The following is a 22,557-nucleotide window of genomic DNA, read 5'->3' as shown; positions in this document are numbered from 1 at the left end:
TGTAAGTTTTGCGTGTCTGTTGTTGGCACACACGGGCTGTTGTCTGACTGTTTTCTCGTTTATAACGATTTCCTTGCTTTTCCAGGATACATTGAATTCTACAATCACCAGCTGAAGGACTTATGTTTTCGGATGCACCAATGTAATACCATGCAAAAGCAAAAACAAACCACCACTGATAAAGTTGCGTAAAATATGTATGTAAAACTGTAATGAAATCCTTCCAGAGCAGTGTGCATTGCATGAGTGAGATGAAGGCATTGCGTAAGCTTCGACGGCAGTGTTGCGGTTGCGTAGGTCCTGCCCAACGTGAACACAATGATTGGTGGGTGACATGTGATTCTTAACTCAAAGCCCGTTAGCGTGTCTTAAAAACGTAAAATTGCACATGATGATTGATGAGTGTGGGGAATTCGGATTCCTTCCAAACCCCGTCCGGTGTGTAAGTAGAAATAATATCACATTTTGGATGAAGTGCGTCAGCTGGTTTGGCCCCCTTTTTGTGCCCAGAGTGCCCTAGCTGTTGCCGGGCGTTCGCAGGAAAGGCATTTCCGCACTCGGACACCTAAACAGCGTAAACTCGCGCTCCCAGTTCATCGATTTACCGCCCACAGGTTCGAGCATATTGTTCCACAGTGCGTTCGAAGCGAGCGCATAGCCCTTCTGGCTGAGGTGGAAGCAATCGAGCGACATGTACGTAAAGTCCGTATCGCCGCTGGCCGTCTCCGGGAAGGTAAGGTTCATCGTGAACGGCTGATAAACGACGGCAAAGTCGGGCTTGCGGTGAAACTCCTCCCGGGCGGCAATGTCCATCTGCAGCATGTTCCAGTCCTCGATCAGCTTGACGAACCGTTCGCGCTGCTTGCGGAACCGTGTGGCCAGCAGACACGGACACTCGATCACGTGCATCGAGACGCACTCCTGTGGTTTGTTCTTGAAGCGTGCCAAGATGTCAACCTCTGGAAAAGAAAGGAAAGAAAATGAAGATGATCTTATTGGAGATCACGTGAGAGCTATCACGGCATCGTACTCACTTGGACTCGCCGCCAAATTGACGAAGGTGCGTGGTAGATAATCACGGAAGGTTCGCAACGCACTGACAATGTTCTTCTCGTGATACTGCAGTATCTTTTCGGGCGTCGCCATGTAACAGATCTCGGCACAGAAGTCATTGCCACCGATCATGAGCGTGATCATCTTCCAGTGGTTGTCGATGTCCACCTTCCGGTCGGACAGCATCCGTTTGACGAGATTGCGGGCCTGATAGGGAATGTCCTGTGACATGGCGCCACCTTCTGCCGCGTTGAACCTGAATTAGAAGTTGTAATAATGCGTGAGTATAACACTTTCTCTTTTTTGTATTAACAAGCCTATCTATCTTACAGTGAAGCCTTGCGCGTCGACAGACCATCCTTGGTCGGATAGCCGTACAGCTTCGGATTATACTCCTTCAGTATGTTCGGCAGCGTTAGAAACTGTCGCCACGTGCCCTGCCCACCGATGCTCCACGAAAGACCCTTGTTTTCGATCAGCACCTCAAGAATGTTGGTCGCCATTGCACCATTTCCCGCCGTCAGCGAATCCCCAATCGCTCCGATGATATCGATATCGCCCGGCCGCAATCTGTCCACGGAGGTCGGTACCGTTTCACTGCGCATGCCGGTCGTGTTGCAGAAGAACGGTTCCTCGGGACCGAACTGTTTTTGAACTTTCTAGATAACAATAACAAGTCATATTTGGGTAAGCATGAGTGTTACAAATTGAGCCGTTACCGATGCGTTACACTTACTCCCTTTTTCAGATTGATCAGGAACTTGTTCTTGTTGTTGCCGGTTTGGCCAATGAAGTTGAACATGATCTCGCGGAAGCCCCGGTACTTGGTGGCGAGCAGTGGCGAATCCAGCGGTGTGATCAGTGCCTGTCCACCCCCGGGCGTAATGGTGGCGGCGAGTGCCAGCAGCAAAAGCGTGAACCCACCGAGTGTCCTTGGGTATACCGATGCCATGGCCGTGCAGTTGCGTGCGCGTGTGTGTATGTGCGTGGCTATGTGTGTCTGTATGTGCGTTGGTGGATTTTCGACTACTTCGTTGCAGTGCTCTATCCAGCGGGATTAAAGTGAAAGGTAAGTGAGAAGAAGTAAGCGAAACCATCTAAGCTGAGTGCTAACTGTAAGCGTGGTGTGATCTCCAATTCATTAACAATAATTCGTGCCTCTTTAAGTCGTATTATAATCGTCAAAATGGTTTAATATACCGTCGAAATCGCTTTCCGGTAGCTGTGGAGCGCCACATCGCGCTGTCAATCAAAGAGACCCGCGGTCGCGAGCGATCTGTCTACGATGAACTGTAAATTTTGATCGCGCATAAATTATCATAATAAGCCGCGCGCTTGTAAAAAAAAACAAATGCCGAGCTTCGGCTGCTGACTCCACGCATTTGCCCTGCAGCAGCAACGACGCACGAAAGCGAAACTTCGGACAACCTGATTTTTAACCTTGAAATGCTTGCACTGCTGCCGAGCGGTAAACGGAACATGAATATCGGTCAGAACATTAGGGTAGAGGGCGGAAAGGGGACGAATCATCTGTTGAACTAACGTAGAAACATCTTGCGGTAAAAATATAGCGCAGGGAAGGATTTTTTTATTCTCTCTAGAGAGGAGGCGTTTAGAACACGTTCCAAGCGATCGTAAAGTTGGTTTGTCAATTCGGGTGTACTCGTGGACGTGCTTTTAGGGCGGTTTGCATAGGCTAGAACAAACAAACGCTCTTTGTGTTTCAAATGCCAGCAAATGTGGTCGGTGAGATTAAACGTGGTGGCTAAAAATATATCTCCGGATTGAATTTGTCAATACCCGTTTGTGTGTGTGTGTGTGGAAATTCGGGAAGTAAAACGGATCAGATAACCTGTACTTGTATGTACAGAGATTAGCAAAATGTGGGCTGTGTGTATTAGTAGAACGTTGACTGGTGCCGGTGCTGTGCAAAAGTCGTCTAGTCACACGATTTAACAACATTCCTGTGAAGTCTCGCACAGACCGAGCCTCCCCGCATATGGAGGACTAAATATGCTGCCATATGTCTTTCAATAAGAAACAGAAAGCCAAGCCTCATTAGGCTCGGTCGGAGTCGGTGGCTAAGGCAGACTACGATAGACCCATCAACTTCTGAAAAGGCTGAATCTGGTTCGATTCCAATCTAAATGCTCCCTAACCTTTCTCAGTGGTTAACTTGACTTGGCTGTCTACATATGGGCTCCCAAGAGCTCATGGATGGATAATCTGAAGAAGAGACATCGATTTACATCCGAAAATGGATCAAATTTCGCCAATCAAGACGATCAGCTTGAAACAAGACGTTACAGGTTAAATATGAAATCAAATTCAAATGGAACTTCGAGTATTCGAAGTTTGATTTAGTAGGGGAGCAAAGTTTCTGTGGTTTAATGAGTAAGATGACAATGATGTTACTCTCTTTCGAAGCAAATCGCGACTACTGACATATTCTTTGTACTTGCTTTGAGATAGAATATGATGTGCAACTAATTGGAGTAACTGAACCCAATGTCAAAGGCCAGTATCGTGTTGCAAACGTCAACGCGCATGACTTTACAACGCGCATGGGTTCAAGCCTCGAATGGACCGTACGCTCATACGTAGGGCTGAATGTCCTACTATGTATACTCAATAAGTCACTGAAAGCCAAGCCCGTTAGTGGTACAGGCTGGCCTTGACCGACAATGTTTGGTTGTGCCCAAGAAGAAGCAGAAAGAAGAAGAATAACTCAATGTAGTAATTATAGGATCAGAAATGAAGAATTCCTAGCTGAGGTTGAAATCTGTAGCGGTGCGGCAATACAAACATGTTCTTAACAGATTAACGGGTTACTGCATTAACCGAAATTTCCTATAGTCACTGATATTCTTGGTGTCAAATATAGCAACAGGCAGCAATATGCTCTAAATTAAATTGAAAATTTCATTTGGAGTTATTAAGCCATTTTCGTTACTACAACCACATTAAGTCATGACGTATCTAGTTCTTTTTTTGTCCATTATTTTTTTCAGTGAAGATTCCTAACGACGAGGTGTTAAACCCGTTCCTTCTCATCGCCACTCCAACACGATCACATCTCCGTGAACATCAACGGACCGTGTCTAAAACCTACCAGCCTGTTACCTTGAGCAGCCTTTGAATATTCCGTTGACGCTGCCCGTGTCATAGTTGGGCGTACGTTTCCGCACGCTGGTGACTGTTCGTGACATACGCCTGTGATACGACTTGCGTACCGCTACACCGGCCAAGCCCACGGGGCACATAAGCTGATGCGACGCTGGAACTTCCCCACATGATGACAAGTGGTGGCATGAGACACATCGTCTTCCCCCTCCGTTCCAAAACCCAGCGACCAGCAATTACCGGCGAGCACCGTTTTGCAGCCTAGCGATCATGAAATTAATTCCTCTCATGCCGCTGGTCAAACAATCTACTCCGCCGGAATGGTAAATTCGGAATAGTGTGCAAACAGTCCAGTAACCAGCACCGGGCGACGTTTGCTAGTTGGGCGCGACCGGGTGTACCTTATCTATTCTAATCGATCGAACGGTTTGATGCTATTTGCATAAACTTCTATTTGCACGTAACAACAGCTTTTGTTTTTGAATCAAAAAAAAAAAAAGGAAGCTTTCCCATGGGCGAAGCATGTGCCTCAGAGCAATTGGATGCGGACCATCTTGGGCGGAGGTTATCGGGGCTGTGGAGTTCAATGCCACGATGCCAAGCACGGGAAGATCGTGATTTCTTGCACGGTGCGACAAGCACACACTACATACCTGCCTGACCCCATAAAGCATATTGAACTTCGGACCAGTGTATAGGGGGGGAGTGCAATTTCTTCCAGAAGCGGAACTGGGACCGCGTAAAGAATCCCCCGAAGTGTACGCTTCTTCCTGACTGTGCTAGCTACGGCTCGAAACGGCTTGATAAATGTGTTTAAGTGCATTCCATTGCGTGCAGAAGAACGAGAAGTTGGCGCTTACTACTCCAGAAGAGACTTCGAGAAAGCAACTCTCGCAGGTCAACTCAACTGGCCGAAGGTGCGGAGCAAACGGACTGGATTCTCGGAATAACTGTTGTATCTCTCTCTCTCTCTCCAGCCAAGGACGAACGTGCTGCTAGTCCACAACGTTTATTTTATTGCATTTTATGACCATATTATTATTAATGCGCCCCTTGCCTTTTACTGCCTGTAATGTGTACCTTTTTGTTTTCTTCCCTCTTTGGGTGATGAGTGTATTGTCGCATAAAGAAAGCTTAATCGCTAGCATTGATCATTGTTGCATTGTGAATTGTTTTTGTTCACTTGCTTTTTAGTGTTTTGTTCTATTTTATTACACTTTATTACCTTCTGCACAACGTTACATGTAGTTTATTCCAATTTAATTTAGATCATTCTCGTTTTGAAAGCCACAAGGCTAGATAAGTCGTGTCTTCGTGACAAACACGACCTGACACCGTCAGTACCTGACACGCTCAACCTTATCGAGAAGTATCATCGGTCATCGTACCCTGGTGTCGTTTAACCTACAAAGGGCAAGCATCATCAGTAGCAGTGGAGACAGCAAAAAATAATTCTCAATCCCTATAAAGGATTAACATTTTCGCTGAATGCATCTTGCCTAGAAGAAATGCTTCCGTATCACGAGATTCCGCATCCTCGCGGTACCATCCAACCGAGCAGACGATCAGTTCATTCGCCCCAAGGGATCCAAGGGAACGCTGCTATCATCATTCACCTTTATGCACCACCGTACACTAATCGACACCACCTTGTGAAGCCTTGGCCGCTGGCACGATCGTATAGGCGAGGATGATCATTTCACCATTGTACCTTTGAATTAAGACGCGTTGGAATAAGTTGTTCGGCTGTAGCAGAAGCGCGCGCGCACGCGCGCTCGTACGTGCTGCTTTATGATAAATTGATTACGATACGCAACTCATTAAGGGTGTGTTTCTTGTTAACGCTTCTTTTGTTCCTCTCCCTTCGATCCTGTTTTCCTCCCCCCGATATACAGTACGCTACTGTCACTGGGGATAATCACAAGACAAATATTTGATCACTTATCACACGCGGCGGCGCACGGTTTCGAGTGTAATGGATGTGTTCACTATTATGGGTGTGAGCTACTTTTGTCTGGCCTGTCTATTTACACCACTTACCAACAATGATATGTATACAAATCACTGCTGCTGAAGGAAATAAAATGACTACAAATGACAAACAGTGCTATGTGCTTTGTGGGAGAGCACAAGAACACCAAACCTAACCCCCGTTCTTGACGGGTAAAACACGTCACTAACGGTGTGCTTCTTGGCAGCGGTGGAGGGGACTGAGTGTGTGTGTGTTGCCCCTTCTTCTAACGTTATTTACTGCTCATGGTGTGTTGTTCCATGGATATGGTAAGATCAGGGTCTAAACAACTAATTGTATACTGCGGAGGCAATGTGCAGCCCGGTGACAGAAGGACCTGGTTTGCACGAGCATCTGTAAAGGGTGTGTTGTGCCTAGAGATTCCATGTTAATAGGGTTAAAGATGATAAGGAATCATTTAGTTTTTATACATTTTTTTAGTTTATCAAAATTTAAGAAGAAAATCGAAGAATATTATAGGGAAATTCCACTTGTCTAGGCATATTCCAGGAGCTTATCAATCCACTGACTTTGAACTACATTCTCTGATCATACCCCATATCGAGTTAAAACCGGACCGTCAAGGTGTACAACGATGATGATGATGATGATGACGCCGACGATGCACCACACATGCAAGCCGATACGGCAAGCCTAGTTGCATTGTTTACCAGCCGGTGTGGAGTAACATATTACCCCATTGACGTCATGATCCTTGCCCTTCCAACCTGTCACCACTACCTGCCTATTCGGTGAGTGAGTGAGGCACGCATTTTCACTATTTGGCATTTCTACTGCATCTCCCCTGGGGGAGATGGGGACCCTTTTGTGTCTTTGTTTGTACATCTGGGAAGGAAGTTACATAAATCTACTCGCCCCTGTGTTGGCAGAGCTATCCAGCCACAATAGGCTCCTGAAAATCCGCACACAAACAGAACGCCACCGGAAACGACTCCACACACTGGTCTGCTAACTAAATACAGCCGTTTTACCGTACCGACGTTGTTTGGTGAATGTTAAGCGAATATCCCGTCCGAGCGGGCTAGGTTGTTCTACGCTATCGTGTGGATCCAGCGTCATAAATCATGCGGCACTGATGATGCTGAACGTGCCGCCACCAGACCTGGCCGTAGTAGATGCAAAACTGGCCTTTGCATGCATAAAACACACATACAGAACGTGGCGGACGTCATGCCAACTCTACCGGACGGACGGACTAGGAATTAGTCAATGAAGGTGGAAGCTTGGTTCGCCTTCTTCGTGGTTCGCTTCGGTGTTGATAATCCCGACTAAGCGCCACCGCGGCCAGGTTTGAATGGAGTTTGATTGTGGGACTTTGGGGGAGGTAGTGGGTCGGTCGGTGTACACCGCGGTGATGCTTTCGAGGAAAAACGGGAATCACTCGTTTGGGAATTCGGCTGTACGTCAATCAGCAAGGTGTGGTGTGAGCGGCTGTTTTGCATAAAATGAGTGAGCCAGGTTAGGGATTTCTTTGAAGGTTCAGTTTTCGAGGGTATTCTGTGCTTGGTGTGCACGGCAATATAATGAATAAATTTGATTTATACACTTCCAGCGTAAGGGTTTTCTTTGTTTCTTTAGCTTTGGCTGGGCATAAAGGGCTCGTTTTATTGCTCTAAAGCTGAAGAAATAGCTTGGATTTCTCACAATCCAATAGGATAGCTCCAACAGGTATTATACATTCTGATTTGAAGTGATCTGACACCCTTAGCCTCTATCAATCAACACCATGTAGATCTTTGCTGAAGAGTTTTATGGTCGAACTATCATTTATTGTTTTGATTCTTTTTTAAATCAAACCTATACCCAAGGAATGACTGATGCTGGAGTGTTTGTGCATAGAACGGATCGGATTCAAATGACGTGACCACTCCAAAAATTGACGTCAATTCTGATGGATTCCTTGCGTATTATTAAAACACCTTCAGTTTGCATTCTTGTTCCATTCTTTTTGGAGAGACTTTTGTCCCAATTTGGTGTGTTCTGCGTTAATTCTGAAGCGGGAGGCAGATTTTGTGGTTTGTTCTTGTGTGATTCGTTTGTTCATTCGAATCGATTAGGCGAGTCTGATTGACGTTTACCCAGTACTTTTAACTGCTAGAAAACTTGGTACGTTTTATGATATAGACGTCATACTCCTCAAAATAGTAGAAACATGTTTAGCTATCTTTCAATAATCCAACAAACAGATGTACGCTACAAATACAGATATTTTCCCAGGATTCCTCGAAAGTTTCTGAATTTAAAGTAAAAAAACTGAACTTAATTTCAGTTTGAAGTGTTTGTAAGTATATGTGTACATTATTCCTGAGATTTGTTGACATATTTGTTGCCAAATTTCATCAAATAGTCAATAAATTGTTCTTAAAAAAAAAAGTTAAAGTTAAAGTCTTTTTAGGCCGTCCACAAGGACAGAGGAGGCGTGGTAGGCCCAAATTGAGGTGGCAAGATGGCGTGGAGGCGTCCGCCATTAAGGTCGGGATAACGGACTGGCAGACGAAGGCGCGAGACCGTGAGCGGTTTCGGACACTCCTGAGGCAGGCCAAGACCGCAAAGCGGTTGTAGTGCCGGATAAGTAAGTAAGTAAGTAAGTCAATAAATTGTTACACAAATAAAAAAAAAAACTTCAAGAAATATCCTAAAACTTTTTGGGATAAACTCTTACAATACACAAAAATACAAAAATAGATAAGAAGGATTTGATAAGAAGGATTGCCGATTAAACAAACATTACATAATTCCCGTGGGCTAGCAAACCTCCTTCGCATGTGATTGATGCGGAGCGTAATTGCTAGGTTCGATAATCCCCGGCAGCCGGCTCGTACACCGACCTTGACCGTCAGTCCGCCAGTCCGTCCACGCCAAATGGTTGTGTCGAGAAAAACACATAATTATCGGTACATGAATTATTGCACAGTACAGCTACCTCGTGGGATAATACTGTACTACGCATCCCTATCATGCAAGCATACGGATGCACATCTTCCCCTGCACCGTGATGATGCACCCGGTTGCTCTTGAACTGGTCTGGCCTGTGTAGATTCCAACGACACACCGAAAGAGGCAACAATTATTGCTCGTTCGCGTGCGTCCGGAATCTCCGTTACACCGGTAAACTGCGGTGCTTCCGAGGAGTGGTGAGATAAGATCGGTCGGACGGACACTTTACGACATTACACTCACACGTGAAGCAGGTATTGGCGGTCGTTTGTACCGCTTTCAAGGCTGTGAAATAATTTCGCCTATCGATCCGGACCGATCGTTGGCCCGGACCAACGTGCTGGCAGGTGGCGTGGACACTTCCTTAACCTGCCACCAAGGTGAGAATGGGGAACCATCTCCATCTCCAGCTTTGTGTTAGAAATTTATGTAACAGTAATAAAAACACAAAACCAAAAAAAAAAGACACCGAGCGAACCATCAAACGTATCCAGCTCTCCACAGCTGGGGCCGGTTTGTTGTGGCGCCGGGGGTTTTTTTTTTATAGACGCACACAACCTTGACAGTGACCAATCATAACAGTCCATTACTGAATCAGTTAATTCCAACCGCTATTCAAATGTGTAACTTGTGACCGAAGGTGCAAGTGTGAAGATGCTACGCGCTTCCGGTTTCGGCGAACGGAGTGAAAATGGCAACGCGGCTGTCATTACTGCACTTATCGCCCCATTGGGCTGTCTGCCGAACAAAACCGATGATTGATTCGTTGCAGAGCGGTTTTGTAAATTAATTGCATACAAAAAAAAACAGCCAAACACACTGAAATTATTGCCACAGTACGGTCAAGGTGAAAGTAATAAGCGTGACGTATGCAAAGCGCCATCGGTATAACAGTTTTAGTTTGTTTGTTTGTTCTGTTTGCCAAAATTACAATCTTTTTTTTGTGTGTGTGGTACAACTGTGCACGTTCAATTGAGTAATCGTGTTGCGTGCTGTGCCGCGACTATGGGGAAACGGTATATTACCGAGCAATATTCTTTCCGGTATGGATGAGGAAATGGTTTTGGATGCGAGATAGTTTACCAAACAAATTAACGCGCACGTGTGAAATATTCCGTTGCCAAGGGAAACGGTGTATGATGCGGCGTGGCCGTGTGTGATGCATGTGAATGGTGAACGACACTGCGTAGAATGAGAGTACGAACAATACAAGTGATTGTGCTTTAAATGTTTGTGTATTTGCCTATAAATTGAAATGTTAGCATGATTAGTTTTGTTTACGCGGGAGTTGTACCTTCGGGCTTAATCTGTTGAATTGATTTATCAAAAAATATGAAAAAAAATGTAAGATTGACATAACGGCTCTAGCTGGTTGTCACAGTATAGAGAAAATAATTAAAAATGCTCTTGTAACGATTTAAAAAAATTCTAAAATTAATAACACAAAATTTACTCTTTTCATCTTATTGGGCTTTATCATATTTTAAATCAAATTAAATATTACAAAATCAGTCTGTTACAATAATACTCCTACAACACATGAGCTGATCGCTTGCTAGTCAACTGATCCTGTTCCTAAAATGTTTGACAGTAACTTCTATAGAGTTTTCATATTTGCTTGTGACTTTAGGCTGGAATTCATTATGTGTTGTGTGTGTGTGTGTGTGTGTGTGTGTGTGTGTGTGTGTGTGTGATGTTGTTCAATCTGTCAATATCTTGGGAATAGTGTGAACTACTAGAGTATGTTGAAGAGGAGTTAGGTTAATGATCATTTGGACGATAAATACTACGATTGTTTAAGCTTAATAAAATATTCTGATTGCTATTTTGATTTATAATTATTGAAAAAAAAGGACAAAATTATCAGAAACCAAATTCTTAATTCTTGTTCTTATAAAAATAGGGCGTCAAGCTTTAAAAGAGTTGTGACAAACAATATACTTCTGTTTCCTGTAGTTAGTGTTGTTTTTCCTTATTTTAATTTTTTGTCTAATTCGAAGAATACGTTTATCTTCTGTTCTAAGGCATGTATAGTCGGTCTATAAAATGTTATGCCATGAAGATCAAGTTTTTGTATACCTGTGCACTAATGGGGTAAGATGCATTAGTCGTGAGCTAAACATGAGTGGAGCAATGATAAGAAACAAGTAGCAAAATAAGTATGTTGTTTACTGCATTTGTTCAACAATTATTGCCAGTTTGTTTTCTGCTGTAATTTAACATGTTTTTCAAGAGCTAGAACAACCAACATTATTATCATAAAATGAGACCAAGTCGGCTTTAGTCTGAACACATCTGAAGCTTCTGATTGATCCATGACGTACAGCATCTGATTGTGCTAAGGCATCCATACATAGCTTATTCTAGCGCTATTCATAGGATTTTCGCACATCGCTCCCTGGCAACCAGACGCTTGTTGTTAGATCCCATTACGTATCGGTGACCTTTTCTCACACATGATAACCCGTGTGATGGCGTAATATTTGGTTTGCGCAACTGGCACCAACCACCAATACACCAATACAGATGCCGATACGAACCTTTATCATTAATCAAATCCACCGCACCAGTGTATCATTAATCGGTAGCCCTAGCCCATCGGAGGGCAGCGCTAATTGCTGCTCTCAGCACGGTAAGCAACCCCGCGTTGAGCTTTCGTTCTCGTTTGAGGCATCGACCGGTGCCTGGACGAAGTGCGCGATCGGACACCGAAACGGACCGATCATTAAACGTCACTTACACTACGCAATGCAAAGCAAGTGGACAATCTCGCTTTGGTGTGTAAGCTGTGGCTCCAAACTAGACCTATTCCAACCCTCCTTCGCCCGAAACCTGTCCGTGGGGTCAAGTGTGTGTGTGTGTGGTTCGTGGGAAAACACAGCGGCGCTCATTTTACGAGCATTGACCGGATCGGACGCAATGTCAATTGTTACCCTGCTACGCCCGTCCCCAGCCCCCGAAAACATGTCATTTGACTGGCCGCGTTTGACAGGTTGGCTTGATGCTACTGTGCCCACAGACAGCCGGACATTGCCGTGCGAGCCCTTGAACTTGCAGCGACACGTTTACTATCAGCTCCTAGCGCCGAGGTACGCGAGCGCAGCACAAAACGCGGAAGTTGCCGCACATCCAAACGACACAGTGTAAAAGATCCATTAGGAATGGGGGACTTGTTTTTATCTTGGTGGGCAGGCAGGGGCTTCACAGACACTCTCAGGTAGCTTAAGTGTGGCGCAGGATTTGTAAATAGAAGAGGATCTAGCTTCTTTTTTTAGCTCTCCAAAACTCCTTGAAGAATCGTACATTTTGGCAAATCATTTCTTAGACATAGACGACGTCATCCCAGCACACGCTTGCCCGTTTGAGCATTTTGTTTGCAATTGATGAAGTACTCAAACAAACACCTGTCACGGGGCTCGGCGGCTGGAAGATCTTGAGATTCTAAGATTCCACGCTGGAATTGCGGAAAAGATGATGAAATCCAAATTACCGCCCGCCGGCAAGAGATAATCTTTCGCGCTGGCAAAGGGAGGAACAAGGATTTGCCGTTCGCCGATGCTTCCCCGGTTTGTCCCGCATATGTCCCGAGCAAGCTGGTTGCGTCAGATTGGAGCAATTGAACTGTTTGAAGTGGCGAAGCGCTTTGATGGCATTTGAAGAGCAGCCTCTACACATTAGAAGCGTACCGGCGCGGCAAGAATTATGTACCAATGTGAACAATGTAGAACAGCGTTTTGGGGATCTCACCGCAACTGTCACTGCTGTGTTCCGGTTTGATTTATGGTGTTACTTTGGCATCGCTCTTTTTTCAACGTTTCGTTAAGATCTTGAGATTCGTGATAATGAATTGGTGGTTATGTGCTTTTAAAAGGTAATTTGCACAGACGGATTAGACGATGCGGCGAGAAACCTTGAGCAAGGCTTGATGCTGTTGCTGAACTGTGCGAGTAAAGTGTGCGATTGGTGCAAAAGATTGTTTGTTCTAGATATGGCAGGACGAGCATGATTGAAGCTTTAAATGTTGATGAATGGATGGGTTCAATGGGGAAGGTGAGCTTTTGGCTTCCCGGGCTCAGTGAAGTAAATCAATTAATCACACAAAGACTGCACTTAAGACATTGCCATTGCGTCTTGGTTGAATGTTTCACAGACAGGCACACTTATTTGCTAGACAGTTTGCTAGTCTGTTTCTAAGACCACTTACCAATTCTTTCAAAATCTAGAAAAACACTTAAAATGTTCACTTTAACCCTTATTGAAGGTCACAATAACTGTTAATATAGGAAGATGTTTTCAGAATAAGATGAGAACTTCAATGGTTGAAAAGCACTGTATATAATTAACACAAATTAATTTACTATATTTTATATTAACGATCGCTGTACGTGATCATTCTTAGGCTTTTTGTTTTCAGAGTCCGTAACAGAGCAGAACACAGTTCCCTTATTCAAAAAGAGCATTAATAAACGATTTAAGCACTAAACGATCGATCGATGCGGTACGTGCAGCCGAACGTTGAAGTTGTAATATAAATCACTTTATCAGATATTCACCAGCTCTTTGACTAGCCACAGTGCATCCCAACGCACTGCCCCGCAGGATATGAAACCACTTTACGTCCCTGTAAAGCTCAGAGCAATGCTTACTCGCGCACTCGCTTAAACGAACGACCGAAGCGCGCCTCACACTGTAAAACTAAACTGTCGCCGGCAACGTCCGAGAACGGAATGCTGATCGTGTGCTCGCGCTGGGCGCTTCATATACGCACTAAACCGCGACAATGCGCCCGAGAGCGCGCGCGGTTCTGAGTGCTACACATGATCGGTGCCCCAAGGAGGAGCAGTAGCTGCAGCCAGTTCAGTTCAGAGGTCAGCATCGGGAAGGGGTGGATGATACGGTTTTTTGTTGTTGTTGTAATCGGACCCATGCTGGATGCTGGAAGGAAAATGGGTGGGAGATAAAAATTACCCCTAATTGTCCACGCCCGCCAGTGGTCGTGCCCGTGCGTGCGGAAGTTGCGGTGCGGTGCAGCCGTCACGTTGGAAGGCAAATTAAAATGTTTACACACTGAGCAACATACACGCGCTCGCGCGCGCCGCTGCTTACCAATTTGTGTGGTGGCGAAGCTGGTGGTTGTGGTGGTGACGTGAATAATTGATCGTGGTAAGGAGATTTCTGGCCCGATCAACCCCATCGGTCAGATGGTGGTGGTGATGTTTAAAGGATAATAATTTAAAATTGTGACCCCGTGCTGTGCGGTGGTTTTGCATATGGCGATGAGATTTTTTTTTTTTTTGGGTTTTGCGGATATTGTTTGCACTGTCGGATTGTCTTCAAACAAAAGTTCAATTGGTTGCGTTGAGTGCAGTTGGTTGGGCAGTTTGTTCAAGGCCTTGAAGCTGGCGCTTGGCAAATGTTTGTCATTGATGCAAAAGAATCTAGAACGTTCTTATGATTAGTTTTACCTTGATCAAACTAATTGATGTGAGTCGTTGGGAAATTATGTTTCAAAAATAGTGTTGTTAGGGCAAAACTACAGATATTTCGAACATAATTTGCATATCATTTGGGTCATCTTATAAGGAGATATTTATTTATTCATCTCAAATCTGATCAGAGTCATCTCAAATCTGATAAGTAAAATATGCCATTTTATTTTCTTTTCACTAGTTTTAGTTTGTTGAATTTATATTATTCTGTTTAATAAAAGTCATATTGGAATTATATAATTTTGCAGGATTTAATAAATTAGGTAAATAGTGTTTCTTTTTGCTATTTCTAAAAATTCGATGTTAGGATAAGTATTTAAGTTGCATAAATAAGTAATTAAAAAAGCTATTAAATAGAATTTGAATGGCTGATCTAGAATCACCCAAGCCATACTGAGCGCACCGAGAGACATTTCCATTGAACTTGAACTTGTTTTCCCCACCCACTGGGGCACGTTGGAGCCGAAGCCGACGGGCCGGCACTTTGCTTCGTGAAAACCCGACCGAGCACGTGGCGCTACCGAGAACGGCTCGCATGCGGACGCATGGTGCTTTTGTTTGGTGGGGATGCCCAGTTGCTGGTGTTGGTGTGCCATGGAATGATTCGGTGCTTATTGGTAGGTTGGTTGAAAAGTTTCTAGCGCAAATTGGGCGGATAGTTTCATGTGGCGAATCAATGAAATTTGTGAAAACAAAACTTTAACTACCACGATAGGTTAGAGTGTAGAGCACTTGAAGTGAGTAGAGCTGTAATTATGGGGTGTGATTTGAATGAGAAAGCGTAAGGGGAACGTTCTAACAAAGGTTTTCCTATATGATCAGCAACATTTGAACTTTCCGAATCATCCATGTAAATTTAACACGCTTAAAGAATTAAATAAAATATAAATGTATGGCAACAATTACAAGACTAAATCGATTCAAGCTGTCCTCATGATAAGTAACTTTGATAATAATAATAATTTTAATTTAAATGTTCCGTGGAGTCTCAAGCTCCGCTAAAAGTACTGGCAAGACTGGCTCTGATATGTAAGCCGACGATGGAGATGAAGAAGTAAATGAATTGGTCATGAAATTTGTGCTAAAAAGTTTACACGAGCGTGTTAATTACTATGAATTTATTCAACATTGTCTAACTTAATAATGGAAACCTTATAGACCTCACTCGTTCCGTTTCATTCTTCTGTGGGCAAAGTTATTGGTTCGAGCCTTCAAAAAATGTTTCCCCCTCCTCGACACGACTACTCGTCTGATGCGCCCCCAAAAATCGACAACAGGTTCTGGTATGTGTGAAAATTTGCACACCGAGATAACTACTATCAGGGATGTGATTTTCTTTCTTTTTTGGAGTTAGATTGCTGAAACATGCCTTCGTTTGGTACCTATTTCTAACCCCCTGTTGCAACGTTTGCTGTCCATTCACTCAATATTGGCTATGAATCATTCAAGCAAATCACCGTATGCCGCGGGGGAGGGGGGAGGGGGGAAGGGGGCTGACATATTGCTATGAATCATCCCACCAAAGTGATAACACGATAAGCGCCTTTTGTCTGTAGTTGTGGCTGACAAAATTTGATCAGTTGCAACCCCGATTTCCTGTGACCGTTTTCTACCTTTTCCCTGGTAGTGGTAGTGACGCGACACTTCACTCAGCGTTTGTGCATCGCGGCAGAAAGTGTAACAGAAGCTGGCGGTTGTGGTAGTGAACCGTTTTCCGATATCAGCCCACGGCTCTTATCAGTGGGCAGCATTTATTTTACACTTGCTTCAGCGTCCGACAGCTCCAACGTGTTAGTCAGGAGCGACAGTCGGCCAGAAGCGGTTGTACACTCGTGCAAGAACCAAGACCCAAGTGTGTTTGTCAGCTGCAGCAGCTTGTTTGTTTATTCTATTTTGGAAAGTTTGTGTTAACATATCCCCAACAAAATGAACACAGGTAAGAAGATTGCGCTCGTCGTTGTTCTGCTGTTGCTTTTGAAGATGCTGTGCCGTGTGGTGTTTTATTTTTTGTGGAAGTAAAATCATCTATTTAAATAGCTCGTTCCGAGCGCAGTGCATTTGACACTTGTGGGGAGAAGCTAGCACTAAAAAGTAGGACCATAATTAGGAAGCTTTCAAGTGCCCCAAGTGGCCACGTAACTAGAATGGGCAATACGGCTCGTTATCTATTCGCAAACACATCCGCTACAGCCTGTCGCCACCAACGCCCCATTGATTTCTTATCAGCGCGAGTGATAAATGAGTAACGGAAGGTTACAACAAAAAAAAAGGAAAAAAAGAGAGGTTCTCTTACTTTGCACTCTGATACCGTGCAACTGGCCAGCTATCGCGCAGGGTTTTGTGGGATTTGCTGTGCATTTAATTGTTTCCCCTTTTATCGCTTAATCACAGGATTTAACTGGATTCCGTGGACCTCGCACCAGGGCATTCCGCCGGCGGCAGTGTACGGCGGTAACGATCAGGACGGTTCGCCGATCTATATTGGGCGGGCGTACCACGAGGGCGATCAGCTGCCCGCGAAGGTGATCCCATCCAAGCAGGCGGCGTACGTGTCGCACAATGGCATGGAGATTTTCAAGACACACTTTGAGGTACGGAAGCGTTTGTTTTGTGAGGAAATGGTTGAGTTGGGAAGTAGAAAGGGATTAATCGGTTCTTCTTGCAGGTCCTCACTGGTACCGGGTTCACCTGGGTTAGCAGCGGCAATGGACACGTTCCGGCGAATGCAGTGCTGGCCGGTAATACGACGACCGGCGAGCAGCTGTACATTGGCCGTACGCATCACGAGGGCAGCTTGACGCCGGGCAAGATTCACCGGTCGCACGGATGTCTGTACATTCCGTTCGGTGGGGCCGAGCAGAGCTTCCATTCCTACGAGGTGCTAGTGGGACAGCAGCGATGTAAGTGATTCTGACGCTTCTGAAGGCTTAACATTAATCCTTGGGAACTTTACCTTGCAGCGAACTGGCAGCACTGCTCCGCACACGCCCCGATGCCACCGAATGCCGTACTGGCCGGTAACGATTCGGACGGTTCGCCGATCTATGTCGGCCGCACGTACCACGAGGGTGATCAGCTGCCGGCGAAGGTGGTACCGTCCAAGCAGATTGCCTATGTGTGCCACAATGGGCAGGAGATTCCGAAGCACTCGTTCGAGGTGCTGACGGGCGGCCAGGTGTCCTGGGTACCGTCCGGGTTTGGCAGCGTCCCACCCAATGCCGTCTTCGGTGGACGGACCTCGAGCGGGGAGGCGTTGTACATTGGCCGGGCGCACTATATGGGCAGCTTGACGCCGGGCAAGATCCATCCGAGCCACCAGACGCTCTACATCCCGTACAATGGCAGCGAGATCCAGATCAAGAACTACGAGGTGCTGATCGAACACTGAGGTGGTGATGAGATTTGTTAGAGACCTTTTCTAGTAGCTTTTTTGCATAGTGTCACACACACACACATATAGGAGTAGAAGTTGGCGTGACGTCGGTTTTGTGTCAAACGTTTTTAGGTTGAGTCATCTTCGTTTGCTAGTCACATTCTACGAAAGATCAACAAAGAATTGGCGTTGAATTTGAACGAGGTTGTCGTTCTACGTCTTCTTTTACTGCTGCAGTGTGTGTTACTATGTGACAAAAAGGGTACAGAAAAGGTACAAACAGTGTCTGAGTTCAAGTCACAAACAGTGTGTTCGATTCAAGTCATTTCTTTAACGAAACTATAAAACGGTCGAACTGTAAACTAGTAACACACTTTTGCATTTGTTTATTTGCTCACAAAAAATATACGGAAACATACGGTGAAAAACAGCAGAATGTGGACATTAACAGGATATTTTAAATTTAGTTCGCTTTCGATTGGCTTAAAACGTGCAGTCCCTTGTAGTGTCGGGAGTTTTCTTCACCTGATCCAGCAGCACCAGCTCGTAGGTAATGATCGTACCGGCCATCTAGGGGGAAAGAGGGGAACGATTGTAAGTGTAATAAATGCGTTATTGGCGGAAAGGCGGACCACTCCCAACTTTTCCATCAAACAGTACAAGTGGCGAGTTGTGGTAATCTAGTAAAAAAAGCACCACAAAGTACAGCGTTAATAGTATTTGGGTCGTTGGACACTGATAACAACTGGGCGTTCGATGCCGCTACTTTGCGGCCGCTGCTCCGCGTGGTGGTGGTACCTGTGGCCCGAGCGGTGCACCATGAAGCGGTCCGATAAGCGGTGACAATAATACCTGCGGTACTTTACCATTGTGCAATGCTGCATCATTGCGCCGAAGGCTATCGCTATCGATTCATCGTCGTGATAAGAATGTTACAGTTATGGGCGAGCCTTGTTTTGGAACCGTCAGCCGTCGCATTAGGCGCTGCGATTTAAATTCATTGCGATTAGTCGGATTTGCATCGCTCTTCCCTGATGTGCAATTATTTTTTTTTTCTAGATAACGTGTTATTTTTCAGGTGCATTTAACTCGATTGTTTACCATTTTGGTTCAAAAAAGTACAAAAAAGGTAATAACTAAAAATAGACCGAGAACATTTAAAACAAAGTCATGCAGTGCACCATTTGACAGCTGCAGCCGTTGTCTATTAAGTTTGTGCTTTGATTAAAGTTTGTATGAAGAAAAGCAAAGCAATTGTCCCAGAAACTAAAGAGCTAGCTCACTAGAAAACTGCAAAGATAAACAGCGTACTTTTGAATAGTTTTAAGCTTAACGAATGAACCGAAATCACATTCACGAGACTCGGTGCAATGCAGGGTTTTTCAATAGTTTTCAATATTTTTTGGAGCACACTCTGGACATTCTTACTGGATTCCAAATGAGCCTGTCCAAACAAGGTGCCGTAGAGTCCACTGCCCGTTATTAAAAAAATCATTTCTCGTACAAAAAAAGCCAAGCAAGTGTCCCAATATTATGAGAACCCCTGTAAACTCTCGTCTATTGCTGTTTTTCACTAAAATGAACATCATTACAGCCCATTTGGCATTTCATTGAGACAATGTCCAGTCAAAATCTGTCTTATTTCATTTTCTCATTGAGTTCTTATCATAAAATTGATGCAGCATTCTATAACCTTAGCACTTACTTTTCTTCCCATTATCGGTGCGTGACGGTGCGCTTCCTGGTTCAACGACAGTGCCCAGACCGGAAGTGTCTGTTACATAGTTTTATCTACCATGGAATTCCCAGTTCCATCCGCATTGCTATGACGCTTTAAAATGCCTTTAATGTACCATTGAGATAACGATTTGTGCTGTGATTTTTGTGATGTTTTGACTCTTCTCTTAAGAATACAGCTGTTTTTTTTTGTCATTTAAATAATGGATACAACAAAGCTAACCCAAAACTGGTGTTATTGCAGTGTAATTTGGGGGAAAAAAACAACAACAGCTTACCGCTAGTATGAGTGGTCTGCGGACGAAGAAGAACCGCTTGCCGGACAGGGCATTCTCGGACGTGGCCACTGCATCGCAGAGCCGCCGCAGGTCCAGATTCCAGTTCGTGCTCGGGAAGCGGCGCAACGTTTCCAGCGGTTTCTCCGACGCGCGGCTTATCGAGGACACCACGAACAGCATCAGAAAGCAGCGTCCGATTAGGAAGCCGAGCGAGTACCAGAAGTAAACCGTCGTCACTGTGGTTGGTTTGAGACTGAAAGATGTAAAAGTGGAAGTTGAGGATCGAATTGGTTCTTGCTCGTCCTTATTGCTTACTCAAAACTGTTGAACAACTGCACGGTAATGAAGAACATATCATTTGCACAGCAGAACAGAATCAACTTCGAGAACCGCTCGTCGACAAACGTGACCAGCTCGGACAGCCGCACATAGTCTAGCCGCAGTGCACGCCAAACGCCTTGCGATTGGGGTTGACCGTCGAGCCGTTCCAGCCGCTCGTTGAACTGCACGAACCGGCGCTGCAGCCCCATGCTGAGACAGATAATAAACACGTCCACATAGTGCCAGGTAAACTTGGCAATGCGCATCGTCAGCTCGATCGTCCACCCAACGACCGGATGGTACGGGATGACGCGCAGCACGTACGGATGTTCGCGGTGGAAAAAGTTCTTCCAGAAACCGGCAGTGTGCGGACAGTAGCGTATGTGCAGCTCGTTCAGGCGGTACGCCGACACGAAGTTCAGTGTGTCCTCCACGAACGCCAGGAACATGACGCCGAACGCGATCAGGTGCACCTGGCGGCGGAAGGGCAAAGTGCGGCTCGGTGGCCGGTAGGGATCGGTGCGGAACGGTGCCTCGTCCGTGTACCAACGGCCCATAATTTGGCTCCAGCTGCGGGCCAGCAGCATCAGCTCCACCATAAAGAACACGATGATGGCGTAGTAAACGAGTGAAGCTGTCCGGAAAGGAAACGAACGACCTTTACCAACACTGTAACCGTGTTAGACAGCCGCTGGCTTACTTACTGGCTTGCTGCACTCCAAACGAGGGCTGTTGGGCCGTATGCACACACAGCATTATGATAAGTGTCAGCATGATAAACAGCGTCACACAGCCGTACACGAACTGCACCGAACGGAGGCGCATCCGGACGTCCCGCGGATCGGTGGTCCGGGCGTAACCGACGATGGGTATCAGCGAGAACAGCTGCCCCATGAAGATGACCGCGGCAACCGCTTCGTGCGTGCTGCATTCCCGTTCCGCTGCACCGTCGGCCGGTGGTGTCTCTTCGGCCAGCGCAGTGGAAGGTGTTGATGGGGGTCTGCTCACGCCTGGGAATCGTTTGACGGGAGTCACTTCCGGTGGTGTCATGTTAAGCATCGCGCACAGATTATCACAGACTGTAACCAAACAGGACGACAGTGTGTCCGGTTATCCTTGTTGTGTTGTCAAAGCCAGACTGTCGCCGTAGTCCTTTGCCGGAGGTCTGCCCCATGGCCCAGCGAAAATTGAATATTCGTGACCGACCGAATGTAAACAGAGCAATTATCCGCCATCGTTCAGTCAGTCAACTTTCACTTTACGCGGTGGGAACGGGCACAGATGCTGCTGGCATGGATATGGATCAGCATGGAGCCACCGGGCTAGCCAGTGACGTCAGGGCCAAGGTGGACACGGTGAAGGAGCGCTCCGTGATTGAAAGTCAACAGTTGGGCTCGGTAGGGTTGACTTTTGGTCGCGGTGAACCGAACTTTATGCACCCCATTATGCTGGGGAGCGCAATGCAATGCGTTGTTTCGGAGGAGTAATTGAGGTACGGCTGGTTGCTGCCCGTTTGCTAATCGAACGAGCAAACGAGAGCTCGGAAAGGGATTTGTAGAGCTTAAGCGAGCATATTAATTTTATGGCATGTAAATATTGGTAGGTTTAATGAGGTGGTAACCATGGGGAGAGATTAACAGGGATTCATTTTACATTGTAGTTGCATTAACGATGGCTAATTAACTAGCTCTACGAAGGATGATTTTCACAATGATTCTGGGCAGAAAATATTTATAATGTGTTGCTTTCCCTTTCATTTTGATAATTTCTATCTCTGTCGCACGTCATTTTTGAGCCATCTTTTCATGTTCTGATGGGAATTGCTTAAAGGAAAAACATATTTTAGCAAGCATCAAAGCTTATATTCTTCTAGGAATTTCGTTGCAATAAATGTGAAACGGCGGTATTTTGTTCATCTAGTTTTTGCTTACTCTTAAACAAACTCAAGGGCGGTCCCGGGGTGCAGTCGTTAAGTCGAACGACTCAATAACACGCTCGTAATGGTTTCAAGCCCGGAATGGACCGTCCCCCCGTAGAAATGATTGACATGACTATCCGGCTGCGTGGTAATGAATTAAGTCTCGAAAGCCTCTATAGGCCGGCATGTCCGCGTAGGACGTTTACGCCAAATAGAAGAAGAAGAAGAAGAAGAAGTAAAGAAACTCATAAACTCTTATTTGATTGTTCACTGGAATACCATTTGCAATCTCAATT

General features: G+C 45.4%; 3 protein-coding genes across 7 annotated transcripts; 1 reads left to right on the top strand and 2 right to left on the bottom strand.

The window, feature by feature from the left end:
* Window positions 1-185: 185 nt before the first annotated feature.
* Window positions 186-13,884, bottom strand: LOC121592981 (phospholipase B1, membrane-associated). Of its 5 annotated transcripts, none has more exons than XM_041914963.1 (6): window positions 13,699-13,884; window positions 13,350-13,474; window positions 1,790-2,097; window positions 1,384-1,712; window positions 1,035-1,309; window positions 186-959 (listed from the first exon to the last, which is right to left on the bottom strand). In XM_041914963.1, the coding sequence occupies exons 3-6, from the start codon at window positions 2,003-2,005 to the stop codon at window positions 517-519; spliced, it is 1,263 nt and encodes a 420-aa protein (XP_041770897.1). In that variant the 5' UTR covers window positions 2,006-2,097; window positions 13,350-13,474; window positions 13,699-13,884; the 3' UTR covers window positions 186-516. The 5 variants fall into 5 exon arrangements, with proteins under 5 accessions (XP_041770897.1, XP_041770898.1, XP_041770900.1 ...); XM_041914964.1 differs by having other exon boundaries at window positions 13,350-13,416; XM_041914966.1 differs by having other exon boundaries at window positions 13,350-13,416; window positions 13,792-13,879.
* Window positions 13,885-16,328: 2,444 nt separating this feature from the next.
* Window positions 16,329-18,440, top strand: LOC121593557. The gene is made up of 4 exons (XM_041916024.1): window positions 16,329-16,570; window positions 17,026-17,225; window positions 17,300-17,534; window positions 17,595-18,440. Exons 1-4 carry the CDS (start codon window positions 16,561-16,563, stop codon window positions 18,020-18,022), a joined length of 873 nt encoding a protein of 290 aa, XP_041771958.1. The 5' UTR covers window positions 16,329-16,560; the 3' UTR covers window positions 18,023-18,440.
* A 1,295-nt stretch (window positions 18,441-19,735) lies between these two features.
* On the bottom strand, window positions 19,736-21,498 carry LOC121592331 (gustatory receptor for sugar taste 64a-like). The gene is made up of 3 exons (XM_041913730.1): window positions 21,095-21,498; window positions 20,338-21,018; window positions 19,736-20,275 (listed from the first exon to the last, which is right to left on the bottom strand). The coding sequence occupies exons 1-3, from the start codon at window positions 21,400-21,402 to the stop codon at window positions 19,963-19,965; spliced, it is 1,302 nt and encodes a 433-aa protein (XP_041769664.1). The 5' UTR covers window positions 21,403-21,498; the 3' UTR covers window positions 19,736-19,962.
* Between the last annotated feature and the right edge of the window lie 1,059 nt (window positions 21,499-22,557).

The sequence above is a fragment of the Anopheles merus genome, chromosome 2L, assembly GCF_017562075.2.
Source record: "Anopheles merus strain MAF chromosome 2L, AmerM5.1, whole genome shotgun sequence".
Classification (NCBI taxonomy): Eukaryota; Metazoa; Arthropoda; class Insecta; order Diptera; family Culicidae; genus Anopheles; species Anopheles merus.
Note: the sequence above shows the minus strand (reverse complement) of the source record. Positions and strands in the feature narration are given on the sequence as shown.